At 45.0% G+C, this 14,301-nt stretch overlaps 1 protein-coding gene across 1 annotated transcript in view; it reads left to right on the top strand.

The window, feature by feature from the left end:
• COLGALT2 (collagen beta(1-O)galactosyltransferase 2) overlaps positions 1-12,462 on the top strand; it is a 117,295-nt gene extending 104,833 nt beyond the window's left edge. The window contains exons 9-12 of the mRNA XM_004013865.5: positions 958-1,090; positions 1,296-1,423; positions 7,659-7,865; positions 9,539-12,462. Of these exons, the coding sequence (XP_004013914.2) occupies positions 958-1,090; positions 1,296-1,423; positions 7,659-7,865; positions 9,539-9,815 (745 nt within the window). The 3' untranslated portion in view covers positions 9,816-12,462. The remainder of the gene's footprint in view (positions 1-957; positions 1,091-1,295; positions 1,424-7,658; positions 7,866-9,538) is intronic.
• Positions 12,463-14,301: the final 1,839 nt, after the last annotated feature.

Below are 14,301 nucleotides of genomic sequence, written 5' to 3'. Positions count from 1 at the left end.
TTTATGTTTACCTCTCCCAGGTGGCGCTAGTGGTAAAGAACATGTCTGAAAATGCAAGAGGCATAAGAGACATGGGTTCAGTCCCTGGGTTGGGAAGATCCCCTGGAGAAGGGCATGGCATCCCACTCCAGTATTCTTGCCTGGAGAATCTCGTGGACAGAAGAGCCTGGCGGCCTGCAGTCCACTGGGTCACGAAGAGCCAAACACAACTGATGTGACTTAGCATGAATGCAAACACCTGCACATTTACCGATGCCTTCATTTCTTTATGTGGATCTGAGTTATTCTCTAGGTTCCTTTCATGTTAGCCTGAGGGATTCCCTTTAGCATGTCTCGTAGAGCAGACCTACTAGTGACGCTGTTTTTGTTTATCTGGGACATCCTGGTTTTTCCGTTTTTGAGGTCTAGCTGGACTGGATACAGCATTCTTGGTTGAGTCTCTCTGAGTCGGCACTTTGAATTAGTCAACCTTCTGGCCTCCATGGTTTCAGATGAGAATCAGCTATTAATCTTACTGAGAATACTTTGTTGGTGGTGAGTCACTTCTCTTGCTTACCTGACTCTCTCTGCATTTTAATTTTTGGCTCCAAAGGAAAGATGTACACATGTGTACAATCCCTCTTATGATTCTTTCCCATCCTCATTCCTTCCAGTGTTTAATAATGTTTAATGGTTCTATTAGCCACTCTCCTTCATTAGGAAAATACTTTTTCAACGGTGCCAAAAAACTGATGATACTTAGAACTGCATTGGGTGTTGTGAGGGCTACATAAAATATAAGACCTCGTCTTGTCTTCACACAGCTCATAATGCTACAACACACTAACCCTGAGGAGCTTCTAAGGAGCCCTGCTCAGTGGGCATAAAGGCCCTGGGGAATACACAGACCTCTCCCTCCTGGCTTCTGCGGTGGGGACCTCTCAATGTGTTAATTTAGGGGCATGTTCTATCTTACAGGGCACTGAACACAAGCCAGCTGAAGGCCCTGAATATTGAAATGCTGCCTGGATATCGAGATCCCTACTCCTCCAGGCCCCTAACCAGGGGTGAAATCGGCTGCTTCCTTAGCCACTACTCTGTCTGGAAAGAGGTGAATAACGCTTCATCCAGGTGTGCAGTTCTGTAATGAGAAGGGAGGAGAGTGGGACCATTTTACTGTTGATGAACCTTCACCAAGATTCCAGTTATGAGCTATTATGTGCTGTGCTACTATACTTTTGACTTTCTAATACCTATTTTGATTAGATAAATAAGTATCAACTTTTCATAGGGTATCTTCCCCCTGACCTTTACAGGTAATTGACCGGGAGCTGGAGAAGACTCTTGTTATTGAGGACGATGTACGTTTTGAACATCAGTTTAAAAAGAAGCTGATGAAACTGATGGATGACATTGATCGAGTTCAGCTGGATTGGGAGCTGATGTGAGTGACAAGATGGCAAGCTTTTCTAAGAGTACTGAGAACTCTTTCAGTTCTTTCAGCACTGAGAGCCCCAACTCATATGAGGTGGGCTCAAGCTTCCACTTACCTGGCTTTCTCTCCATATATGTTCCCAGCAACCAGAAGTAGGTAGGGGATACCCACTGGTTTGGGGGCTTCCCTGGTGTCTCAGATGGTAAAGATCCCACCTGTAATGCAGGAGATCTGGGTTTGACCCCTGGATTGGGAAGATCCCTTGGGGAAGGGAATGGCTACCCACTCCAGTATTCTTGCCTGGAGAATCCCATGGACAGGGGAGGCTGGCAGGGTCGCAAAGAGTCAGACGTGAATGAGTGACTAACACTTTTACTTTTGCATCTATATGTTCTTCAAGGGGAGAAAGTATGGGAAGTTCTTTGACACTTGGAATCTGCCTGCAGATCTGGGGTTTTCCGAATGAGCATTTACCTGAGAATGCAGCAGAAACCCACCCATGAAGCAGCATGGTGCATTGAGCGTGTCCAGGGAGGACCCGTGCCAGGGCAAGGGTCCTGTGTCACACTTGAGCATCAGCTCCCTGGAGGATGGGTTTCCTCTGCAGTCTCTGATTGTGTGTGGGGGGCGGAGGGGAGAAGGGGTTGGAAGGTCAGTGGGAGAGCACCTGTTGGGGAGGGGAGCTGTACAAATAGGGAGAACACTGACAGCTGGGTTTGGAGAGTCAGAGGCTGTCTTAGGAAAACCAGATTCATCAAGGGAGTCCTGGCTCTGAACTGACATTTAGTTAATGCTCGTTGCCTGCTACCTCTGGGAACTGAACGCTCGCGGGTGCTCTCTCTCTCTCTCTCTGGGAACTGAGCGCTCTCTCGCTCTCTCTCTCATTTTGTTTTTACAATGAGATGACACTTTTTACTTCTCTCCAATGAGGCAGAAAGTTCCCAAGCATCATATTCACTTCCCAGCTGTGTGTCAAAGGCAATTTCATCAGATCAGAGGCTGTTCCTTTAGCAGCTGCAGCCCACAAGCTGTCCCCATTCCTCCCATCCTAGGAGGGAAACTTAACTATGCACTCGGGTGGAATACTTGTTCTCTTAGAAAATGTACTGTTCTGAGCTCAGAGGAAACCTCGTAATGGCCCAAGTAACCGTGGGAATTAGCCCCAGGACTATGTAATAAAGGGATTGGCTCCCTGTCGGGTATCAGTCATGTGATGAGATTCTGCACTGTCTCTTCTGATCGTTGTCCCCAGAATCCTCTAGGAGTTCTCGCACCTTAGGCTTGCTAAGTCTGTGGCCCTGCAGCCTGCGGTTAAGGCCCCACAGGCATAGAGCTTGAATGCTATACGTGACATGTACAAAGGCAACTTTCACTTAAGCCTTGGAGTCAGAAGACTGGACTTGGGGAGTCTAAGGCTTAGAATTGACATATGTCCTTGTTCACTTGTAGTTTGGTTGATGCATTTCTCAGGAAAGCATACCAATGAATCCAAGAAAGAAGAGTTATTGTTCTAAGGATATGGGGATGGAGCGGGGGAGATGTTTTCTAAATTTCCATGACGGATCAAGTGCAAGTGTTCCATTGAAATCTATTATCTAATCACAGAGAATTATAGCTGTTTCCAATTTTTCACATCTCACTTTATAAAATGAATAAAGCAACTGTACTTAAACTCAAAATATGAAAGCATATAGGCTGTGTGTGACAGCAATATTAAATTTCTCCAGAAAAAGGAAATAGTAAGCAGGGAAAAATAGAACAAGCCATTGAAATCATCTAGGGCAGCGTGTCCAATAGAAATATGTGAGACATATCATTTAAAATTTTCTGTGTGTGCTCAGTCATATCTGATTCTTTGCTACCTCATGGACTGTAGCCCACCAGGCTCCTCTGTCCATGGGATTTTCCACGTAAGAACACTGGAGTGGGTTGCCATTTCCTCCTCCAGAGGATCTTCCTGACCCAGGGATCAAGTCTGTATCTCTCGTGCCTCCTGAATTGGCAGGTGACTTTTTTACCACTGCACCATGTGGGAAAGCACATCATTTAAAATTTTCTAGTAATCATATTAAAAAGATAAAAATAGGTGAAATTAACTTTAATAATACATTTTATTTAATCTAACATATCCAAATATAACATGTAACATATAATCAGTATTTTAAAACTATTAACGAATTAGTCTATATTCTTTTTTCATTCAGTCTTCAAAATCCAATATGTATTTAATGCATACAACACACCTCAGTCCATATGCTAAATTTTCAACTGTTGAAGTAAACTGTAGCCCTACCAAAATAATACATTTCGAATGAGAGAAAAAATATTTTACACATCTTCAATTTTAAAATTGCAGTTTAAATTTAGTATAACAAATTGAGTATAAGCTTAGTTCCTCAGTCACTCTGGTCACAATTCAGGCGTTCAATAGGATTTTCTCTTTCACTTGATACATGAGAGAAATTCAGGCTCTTTGCTTTTAAGAGGCTGTGGTTAAGAGGTGGCTATATTTATCTCCAGAAGAACTGAAGGTGAACATAGACTTATTCTATATATCCTAGGATGTTTCAACAAAGAGGATAGCTTAAATATTGAAAGAGATGGTTTTTAGAGCAAAATAGAGGAATTCAGCTTTCTCTGACTGGCAGAAAACCAGATCTCCTCAACTTGGCCCAGGCAAGCAGAAGCAACTAGGTGCCAGACAAAAGTAATGGATCACAGATCCATGGGTAGACTAGGGATGGTGAGAATAGTTGAGGGTACATCCTGTGTTGCAGAAGTAGTTCATGGAGGGCAGAACCCCAGAGGAAGCATGGGCAGAGATGGGTGAGGGAAAGCAAAGCACGCAAGTGGTTACATCCATTCTTTCCCAGAGGAAACACTCTGGAGCTACTCTTGGGTTCCTAGGTATTTCGCTTTGCACTGTATCTTTTCCAAAGCATTTTCTTTCTTGTGTTTACCACCAGCATTTGGAGAGCTGCGCAGAAAATATCAAGTCCCCAGACTGAAACTCTGGGGACTTGAAAGCAAACTTGGGATTCTCACATCTGGTCTTTGTTGTCCCCTTCCAACCTCTATAAACACAGCTGAAAATCCTACACTACCTTTGGGAAATGATCTGAAAAAAAATTTGCTTTTTGTCATGAAATTTTTTAAAGATGTTTTTTAAAAATATTGGAGTATAGTTGATTTACAATGTTTTGTTAGTTTCAGGTATATAGCAAATTGATTCATTTATATTTGAGATTCTTTTCCCGTAGGGGTTATTACAAAACATCTTGAGTATAGTTCCCTGTGCTATTTAGTAGGTCTATGTTGATTATCTGTTATATACATAATAGTGTGTATGTGCTAATCCCAACCTCCTAATTTATCCCCCCTACACACACCTTATCCATTTGGTAACTATAAGTTTGTTATCTAAGTCTGTGACATATTTTCTAAATAAGTTTGTGTGCACCATTTTTTCAGATTCCATATGTTAGTGATATCATATGATATTTGTCTCTCTGTTTGGAGAAGGAAATGGCAATCCACTCCAGCACTCTTGCCTGGAAAATCCCATGGACAGAGGAGCCTGATAGGCTACAGCCTATGGGGTCGCAAAGAGTCGGACACGACTGAGCGACTTCACTTCACTTTGGCTTAATTCGCTTAGTATGGTAATCTTTAAGTTCATCCATGATTCTATGAATAGTATTATTTCATTCTTTTTTATGGCTGAGTAGTGTTCCGTTGTGTATATGTATCACATCTTCTTTATCCGTGTCTCTGTTGATGGAAATTTCGGTTACTTCCATGTCCTGGCTATTATACATAGTGCTGCTATGAACCCTGGATGTGTGTATCTTTTCAAATTATGGTTTTCTCAGGGTATATGCTCAGGAGTGGGGTTGCAAGATCATATGGCAGTTCTAGTTTTAGTTTTTTAAGTAAAAAGACTTGAAAAATTTTGTATCCTACAACTTTACTAAATTCATTGATGAGTTGTAGTAGTTTTTGGTCGGAGAAGGCAATGGCACCCCACTCCAGTACTCTTGCCTAGAAAAGCCCATGGACAGAGGAGCCTGGTGGGCTGCCGTCCATGGGGTTGCTAAAGAGTCAGACACAACTGAGCAACTTCACTTTGACTTTTCACTTTCATGCATTGGAGAAGGAAATGGCAACCCACTCCAGCGTTCTTGCCTGGAGAATCCCAGGGACGGGGAGCCTGGTGGGCTGCCGTCTCTGGGGTCGCACAGAGTCGGACACGACTGAAGTGACTTAGCAGCAGCAGCAGCAGTAGTTTTTGGTAGTGTCTTTAGGATTTCTTACGTATAGTATCATACCATTTGCAACAGTGGACAGGTTAACTTATTTTCTAATTTGAATTCCCTTTATTTCTCTTTCTTCTCTAATCGCTATGGAGGACTTCTGAAACTATGTTGAATGGAAGTGGTGAGAGTGAACCTTTTTGTCTTGTTCCCGATCTTAGAGGAAGTGCTCTCAGGTTTTCACCTTTGAGAATGATGCTGCTGCTGCTAAGTCACTTTAGTCGTGTCTGACTCTGTGCAACCCCATAGACTGCAGCCCACCAGGCTCCCCCGTCCCTGGGATTCTCCAGGCAAGAACACTGGAGTGGGTTGCCATTTCCTTCTCCAATGCATGAAAGTGAGAAGTGAAAGTGAAGTCGCTCAGTCGTGTCCAACTCTTAGTGACCCCATGGACTGCAGCCCACCAGGCTGCTAGCTGTAGGTTTGTCATATTTGGCCTTTAGTATGTTGAGGTAGGTTTCCTCTGTGCCTGCTTTCTGGAGAGTTTTGTTGTTGTTGTTGTTGTTTGTTTGTTTTTTTAAAAAGGGTGTTGAATTCTGTCAAAAGTTTGTTTCTGAATATATTGAGATGATCATGTTTTTATTCCTTTAAATATTATTCTTTAGTAATATTTATACTCACTTGCTCACACTAGTGAGTATTCCCTGGTATGCCTGCCCCCAGTGTCCTGGCCCCCACAGTGAGTCATAGCCACTCCCCCACCCACCTAGGAGACACTCCGAGACCATCAGGTAGCTCTGTCCCGCACTCCTCTGAAGTCGCTGCTTTTGCCCAGGTCCTGCTGTGCACGAGACGTTGTGTGTACCCTCCAGGAGTGGAGTTTCTGTTTCCCCCATTCCTGCGGAGCTCCTGCAATCAAGCCCCCTGGCCTTGAAAGCTGAGTGCTCTGAGGGACTCCTTCTCTTGATGGCAGACCCCCATACTGGGGAGCCTGACATGAGGTTCAGAACTCTCACCCCAGTGGGAGAACTTATGAGAAATAATTATTTGTCCCCTTTGTGAATCATGCACCTGGTGGGTACAGGATTTGATGCTATCGCAAATGTGCCCCTCCTTCCATCTCACTGTGACTTCCTTGTATTTGGGTTAGAATGTCTTTGTTGGCGGGTTCTGGTCTTTTTTTGTCGATAGTCATTCAGCAGTTAGTTGTGATATTGGTGTTTCTGTGAGAGGAGGTGAGCTCAAGTCCTTCTAGTCCACCATCTTGTCTCCAACTTCTGAAAGATCTTTCAATCCCCACATTTCAACTTTCAGGGCTTAACAGCCGCTAGGCAAGGATTTGCAGCTCAGTCGGTAAAGAATCTGCCTGCAGTGCAGGAGACCTGGGTTCGATCCCTGGGTGGGGAAGATCCCCTGGAGAAGGAAATGGCAACCCACTCCAGTATCCTTGCCTGGAAAATCTCATGGACAGAGGAACCTGGTGGATTGCAGTCCATGGGGTCGCAAAGAGTCGGGCACGACTGAGCGACTAACACACAGGCAAGGATGAAAGTGCAAGTGAAAGTGAAGTTGCTCAGTCGTGTCTGACTCTGTGCAATCCCATGGACTGTAGCCCACCAGGCTCCTCTGTCCATGGGATTCCCCAGGCAAGAATACTGGAGTGGGTTTCCATTTCCTTCTCCAGGGGATCTTCCCCACCCGGGGATCGAACCCAGGTCTCCTGCATTGCAGGCAGATGCTTTAACCTCTGAGCCACCAGAGAAGCGCTAGGCAAGGATAGTTGGGCTATTGATAAGTGGAACCACAGAAATGGCCTGAAATTAATGGAAGAGGATGACAACCATGATTGATGTGCTATGCCCTGTTGTGTGATACATTTGAATAAGACACAGTTGGTCCAAGCTTTCAAAAGTGTCTGCAAAGCTGTGCTCCATTCTTATGGATGTCTAATACTCAAGTTGGAATTTTCTCCTCCACCCATTTCCTTTTAGTTATATTGGTAGGAAGAGGATGCAAGTAAAAGAACCAGAGAAAGCTGTGCCCAATGTGGTAAATCTGGTTGAAGCTGACTATTCCTACTGGACGCTCGGCTATGTCATCTCTCTGGAAGGAGCACAGAAGCTGGTTGGAGCAGATCCTTTTGGGAAGATGCTACCAGTGGATGAGTTTCTGCCCATCATGTACAACAAGCATCCTGTGTGAGTTGCCCTGAACTGCCTGCCTGTCCCTTGAGCATAATTCATTCATGGGGTAATAGTTTATATTTTTTAAAGGGGTACTCCTTTCCTAAATGATCTTTCCATAATCATGACAAGAGAGGCCAACTCGAGTGATTACCCCCTTTTACAAGCAGGAGATATAAGGCAGAAACGGTGAGTCTTGCATAGGAATCCTCCTTAATACCCAGTGAGTAGCTTAACTGCACATAATATGCTCGAGCCTCTCATCTTTGATTTTCTTACTTCCATAAACCCATACACCTCAAGGTGAAGGTCATCTTCCTAAGCACCTCAAATTTTTCAGTTCATTTCTTAGTCCACTGTGTATACTGTTGGCCAGGCAGTGACTCACAAGCTAGTCAGGAACCCAGACTCATGAACAGTCATTGTGACATATTGTGAAACCTACGATCACAGAGATGTGTTAGAGACTCGGGGAGAGTGGGGATGGCCTCTGAGCTGGACGTCCACAGAAGAAAGTGTGATGCTCAGAGTTCCCATAGCCCGGGAGTTCAGTCTGACCTAGTGTTTGTATCAAGAACATGGTAAATGATGGGTCTATGTGTCAGTCTCCCCAGTAACCTGTGAGCCTCTGAGGCAGGGACCATCTTTTATCTCTGTGTCCTTAGAGTCTAGTCCACATTCTACCCATGCTAGCTGCTTGATCGATGCTTCCTAAATTCATTAATGGAGCAGGAGACCAGGTTCTAACCTTGGCTCCTTCTCTCGTTGCTGGGTGATCTCCTCCCAGATGGTCTTCTTTGTAGCAGTTCAGTGTTCTTGTCCTGCATCTTGCCCATTTTGTCTCCTGTCCTCAGTAAAAATGGACAACGTGTCAGAGACTAATTTTTATTTCTGCTACCTGACAGAAACATGGAGGTCAACCATCATCCTCTTAACAGAAAGGAAATTGAACCCTAGCTGCTGAGCAGGTGTCACCTCGTGTACTCGGCAGAGGAGCCCTGGGAGGGAGGGCTCCTTGTCCCTTCATTTACACTCACAGGTTGCTGGACTGCAAAGCCAAGCTGGTGTGCCTCCAAGCCTACACCACAGTACTCACACCTTCACTCTAGCTCCCAGCATCTCATTCACTGATCCAGGATCAAGCGTTTTCTACAAAGTGATCACTTTATTATTGTGGTCCAACAGAGCTTAAACCTTAATTTTTAGAATAAGACCTGAAATTCATTTTTAAGCTACTCTGTCTAAATTTGGATCTTCCCATGTAGCTTAGTCGGTAAAGAATCTGCCTGCAATGCAGGAGACCCAGGTTCAATTCCTGAGTCAAGAACATCCCCTGGAGGAGGAAATGGCAACCCATTCCAGTATTCTTGTCTGGGAAATCCCACGGACGGAGGAGCCTGGCAGGCTTTAGTCCATGGGGTCGCAAGTGTTGGACATGACTTAGTGACTAAACTGCCATTTAAATTTAACAGAAATACCCTGACCTTTTTCTTTGTGTATTTGTTTAAATCATCTGAAAGCCTTAAAAATAAAAAGCCTGTTGTGTTTGTAGGCTAAAGTTTTCCACAAAGACGCAATTTAAAAAATAATCAAATCCATGAGAATTTAGGAGGTAACAAACAAGACCCTTTTCCCCTGTTCTGTAAGTGTCCAGCCCCCTCACCCACTTGTCCACCTCTTGTTTTCAGGGCTGAGTACATGGAGCATTACGAATCCAGGGACTTGAAAGCCTTCTCTGCAGAACCCTTGCTCATCTACCCAACGCACTACACAGGCCAGCCGGGGTATCTGAGTGACACGGAGACATCGACCATCTGGGACAATGAGACGGTGGCCACTGACTGGGACAGGACACATGCCTGGAAGTCCCGGAAGCAAAGTCGCATCCATCGCAACGCAAAGAACACAGAGGCCCTGCCACCACCAGCCTCCCTGGACACTGCACCTTCAAGAGATGAGCTATGAAGGCTCCATGGAGGGGTTACTACACTTTGGTTTTCCTAATGGGCCAATCATCTGTTTGCTCCAGTTTCTTTTAATGGTTATGGTGACCTAACCAAAGTGGTCTAATGTGATTGATCAAAATTGATATATTTTTTGACAGGGGAAGAGAATAGGGAAACTAAACCCAAATCTCCTAGGATGGCTAGAAGACAGGCTTTCTGGCCACCATTAGGATAAACTTCAACCCAGACACCTTGTCCTTCAGTTCATTACCATTGTGATACTGGTTCCCACATTAAGGTTGAATGGCATAGCTCAGAGATGCTCACTCAAGGGAAAGGTGATCACCATGTCCCTGTCACATCAATAAATGGGTAGGTCCAGCAGCCTACCCAACTGGACCATATCTAGTGGTCTGGTGGGCCAGTTTTATGTCATAGATGTGACCTGGAAAATTTTGAGTATGTTCCAAGTTTGGTGGGAGGGCAGGAATCAAATAATTTAAAAATCAAATTAATCAGGCTTTTTCTTTAAAGGTATTTGTCATGAGCCTTATTGCAAAGTGAGCTTTGCATCTTAGTCTCCGTTATCCAACAGGGATGGGTATTTGGGTCTGTCTGAGACTTGGCCTTTGACTATCATGACAACTGAAGCTCTCATAAAGAGCTGTCCAGTTTGCCATGTGGATATATTGAATATAGTTTCATAGATATTTGAGGGGGTGTGTAGCTATTTGAAGAAAACACTCAAGCTTTGGCTTTCTTTATCGTGGTCACTTGAGTTGGGATGCTCTATTTATGAAGATAAATTTAATATATAAGGGGTCGGGGCTGGTCTGTAATTGCTGTCCCCGGGGTTCATGTGCTGCCCCAGCAGGTCAGACTCTCCCATCCACCCTGAGCCTGGGAGTGAATTGCAGGCATGAGTTTCATGAGTCTGTTAAGAGACAGAGCACATGTTCAGGCCAGCAACTGTCCTTGCCTGGGATTTTCATTCTATTTTGAATTATTTATTTTTACAAAATGTTGGGGGTTGGGGGAGAGTCTGCAGGATAAGGCAGAGAAACAGATGCATCCGGCTTTCATCACTCCTGGGAAGTGGTCAGTGTAGACTTGTTGGTTCCAGAACCTGATTTTTCTGCATTTCCCAGGCCTGTTGAATGGGAGAGTCTAACCGTCTGGAAACAAATGATTCTCTACTTCAGGTGAGAGACCTTGGCCAGAAACAGTGGACTGATCAACTGACGTAGGCCGACACCCAGGGAAGCTCTTAGGGTCACAATCCTGGGCAGACCACCTCTCTGCTTTCTCCATAAATGGATTGTATGTAAAATGCAGAGTTGGACTACATCATCTCTTCCGGTGCTGCCATCTGTGATATCTCATGATGGTTTGCTTTAGGTATCTGTTCTCATGCCCACAAGCAGTAAAACTGGGTCTCCAGAAATCCCTGCCCCAAGCATCCTGTCCACACCGGCGCCTCTCCCCGTGTCCTGGGTGTTGGACTCTGAGCTTCATGCTTAGGAACAGAGCCTCAGGGCAGCCTTGCTGAGTGTACCCATGAGGGTACTGCTGACTGCTCCTCATAAAGGCCCCCGGCTGCAGGACAACCAGGCAGCTTCCCCCCACAGAACGCCAGCCTTGGCCTTCCCTCTTGACATATGGTTGGTTCTTCTGCATTGACCAGTGAGCCAGGAGACAGAGGAGGGGGATCTCAGCCGACTCTGATTTTTACTGCTTGGACATGGCAGTCAGAACTTGATTCTTTGTCTAGAAAAACAGAGCATCTGGGGAGCTAATGAAAAACCCTTAGGTGATTCCTAAGGTTTCCTTGGGTATTTTGTATTTCGCTTGAATATTTGAGTGCGTGCAAGTGTGCATGAATTTTATGTGTTTTGTTTTTTTTTATAAAGAGGGTGGGAGGTGGCTGAGGTATTAGGAGTAGAAATGAAGGCAGATTGAATTAATTTTTGTATGGTTTTGTTTAATAGAGAACATTGGTGTATTTTCTTTTTCCCTGTCAGCTGGTCTGGTGGGGTTATGAATTCTCATTCTTAAAAGACATTGTTGATAAATTCTAGAATTTTAGCTTAAGACTGTTCTACTGTGAATAAAGTTCTGGCTTTGTCAGCCCAGCCTTCGTTTCTCTTCACTCAGGTCTAGAATCCCAAGCAACGTTCCTTTGTTGTGAACATTGTGAACTGCAGATCCAGCATTTCTTTAAAAAAAAAAAAAAAAATCACCAGTTCAGCAGTCCGGGGATTCCTTGACCTCACTACTCTTCCTCCCTCCCATCTAGCCTTAAGTCAAGACATTTGACCTTGGCAGTGTCAGAGGACTATGCCTCCAGCCATGGCACCTGCTGTCTGCCTCTGAAAGTTAAACCTCTCTGGATTTTGCGATGCAAGGTGGAATCTTCTGGATGGACAACCTTGACTTCAGCGGTGCTGGTGCTGCTGAGCATGGACTGAGTGTCCACCATCCGCAGAGGACACACTGCCCGGGCCTTGCTTTTTTCACCGGGGCCAGCTGCAGGAAGTCTGGGAAGCAAAAGCTGGCATCCCAGCCTCCTCTACTGTCTGTCACGCTCTGTTGTTTCAGGGTGGGGAAGTGATAAATGACCTGCCTTCTAGAGCTTGCTGTGAAACAAATTAAAAAATAATGTGCAACCCTGTGACTGTTCATTGGTTCCTCCAGTGCTGGTCAACAGCCCCCACTGCTGGAATTTCCAGGTTTGCACTGGCCCAAGGATGTCAGAGGCCAGAGATAATCATCACTTTGTCGTGGCAAAGAAGAGAGACTAGTCACCAGCCTTCCTGGCCAGTTGGGGGATGTTTTAGAGTGCTGAAGAGGTGGGTAAGCCAGAGAGCATTCAAAGGTACAGAGAAACAGGAGTCCCCAGTGGGAGGATGATGAGAGAGAATTCATCTCACATTTCTGTGCTGTTGATCAGCCTATTCATCAAAAGATATTGAGATGTATGTCCCAGGCCAAAGAGCTTTATCTTGGGGCAAAAACGGGAGAACCCATGTTGGCCTCAGTGACCCCTTTGAATTTCAGGTCAAGCTCCCCCCTCCCCCGGCCCCCAGACCTCAGAATCCAGGTGTGAGCACGACCTTGTTTCAGGCCCTGGGCTGGGCGCTGAGATGCTCAGAGATCTAGGAAAGGTGCCCACTGCTGCAGGGTCCATGGTCCAGGAGAGCTGCCGTGTATAGCTGGATGGTTGTCTTTCAGAAGCTGAAACAAAAGTGACTGAAGAACCCATGGAACCTGGTTGTGCTGAGGAGGGGGACAGTCAAGGGGGCCCATTGAGGGACCAGCTTTGCTGGGAATGTGACCATTGTGTTGGCTTTGGGAGCATGAATGAGAGTTTAGGAGAGGGAGGAGAGTTGGGCGCAGAGGGTGGGGATGCTCTCAGGCACCGTGATGGTGTAGGGCTGTGAAAGGGCCTCCTAGGGAGTGATGGGGAGCGGGGCAGGATGAAAGAGTCAGCTATGTGTCGGAGTTGTGGACAGGTAACAGTCTTGAGACCCATTGATGATGGCAAGGCATGGCAGCTACCCCTCCACACTGGGCTGTCCTCATGAACGCAGAGGCCATTGTTTCTGGAGGAATTCTACATTTGGTTTTTCTCCTGACAGACAATGCCGAGACTTCCAGTCAAAGGTTGGTGTCTGAAACAAAATTTCCATTCAGCTACACGCTTGGGAATCTTTTCACTTCTAGTTGGAACAAATCCATCTAATTAGTAGCTGTAAAATAAAGATGAGTCTTCCCAAGAGCCTTCTACATTGTGCTTTTGAGACATTCTTTCCAAGTAAGTGATCTCTATGACTGACAAGTTAATTCACCAATGATTTAACTAATGACAAAGTGGAAGTGAAAGTGAGGCTGGTCATTTGATAAGATAGCATGTTATGGGTGATACAGTCAGAAAGCACAGCACAGGCAGCCTTGGAAATAACCGATTCCCCTTGAGTTTTATGTTTGGTGGTGGTGTTTGTTATTTCAGAGAGAACCTCCCTCCCCTGGAGACGTTCTGATTAAATGTGTCAGAGGGCGGGGAGACGCCAGGAGTGAGCAGTGGACAGGGGAGGCACTCCCTTGTGAGCAGGCTGATGGTGGCCCTGGGTCAAGGTGGCGCTGCTGAAACAAGGCTGAAGAGTCTGGTCAGTGGTGACCAATATATTGCTTTTGGCTTTGTTTTTGCTTGCTTGGAAAAGAAATAATGATGGTGGGTTTTAGTACAATGTGTTAACAACAGATTACCTAGAAATTGTACCTTCTCTTTTTTTAATTTTTAAGAGTTTTTTTAATTGAAATGTAGTTGATTTACAATGCTGTGATAGTTTCAAGTGTACAGCAAAGTGATTCAGTCATAAATATGTGTGGTTTTTCTTTCTCTTTCATTCTTTTCATTATAAAATATTGGATATAGTTCCCTGTTCTACACAGTAGGTCCCTTTTCTGGTTATCTATTTTATATAGTGTGTATATATTAATCCCAA

Source organism: Ovis aries, chromosome 12, assembly GCF_016772045.2.
Source record: "Ovis aries strain OAR_USU_Benz2616 breed Rambouillet chromosome 12, ARS-UI_Ramb_v3.0, whole genome shotgun sequence".
Lineage (NCBI taxonomy): Eukaryota > Metazoa > Chordata > Mammalia > Artiodactyla > Bovidae > Ovis > Ovis aries.
Note: the sequence above shows the minus strand (reverse complement) of the source record. Positions and strands in the feature narration are given on the sequence as shown.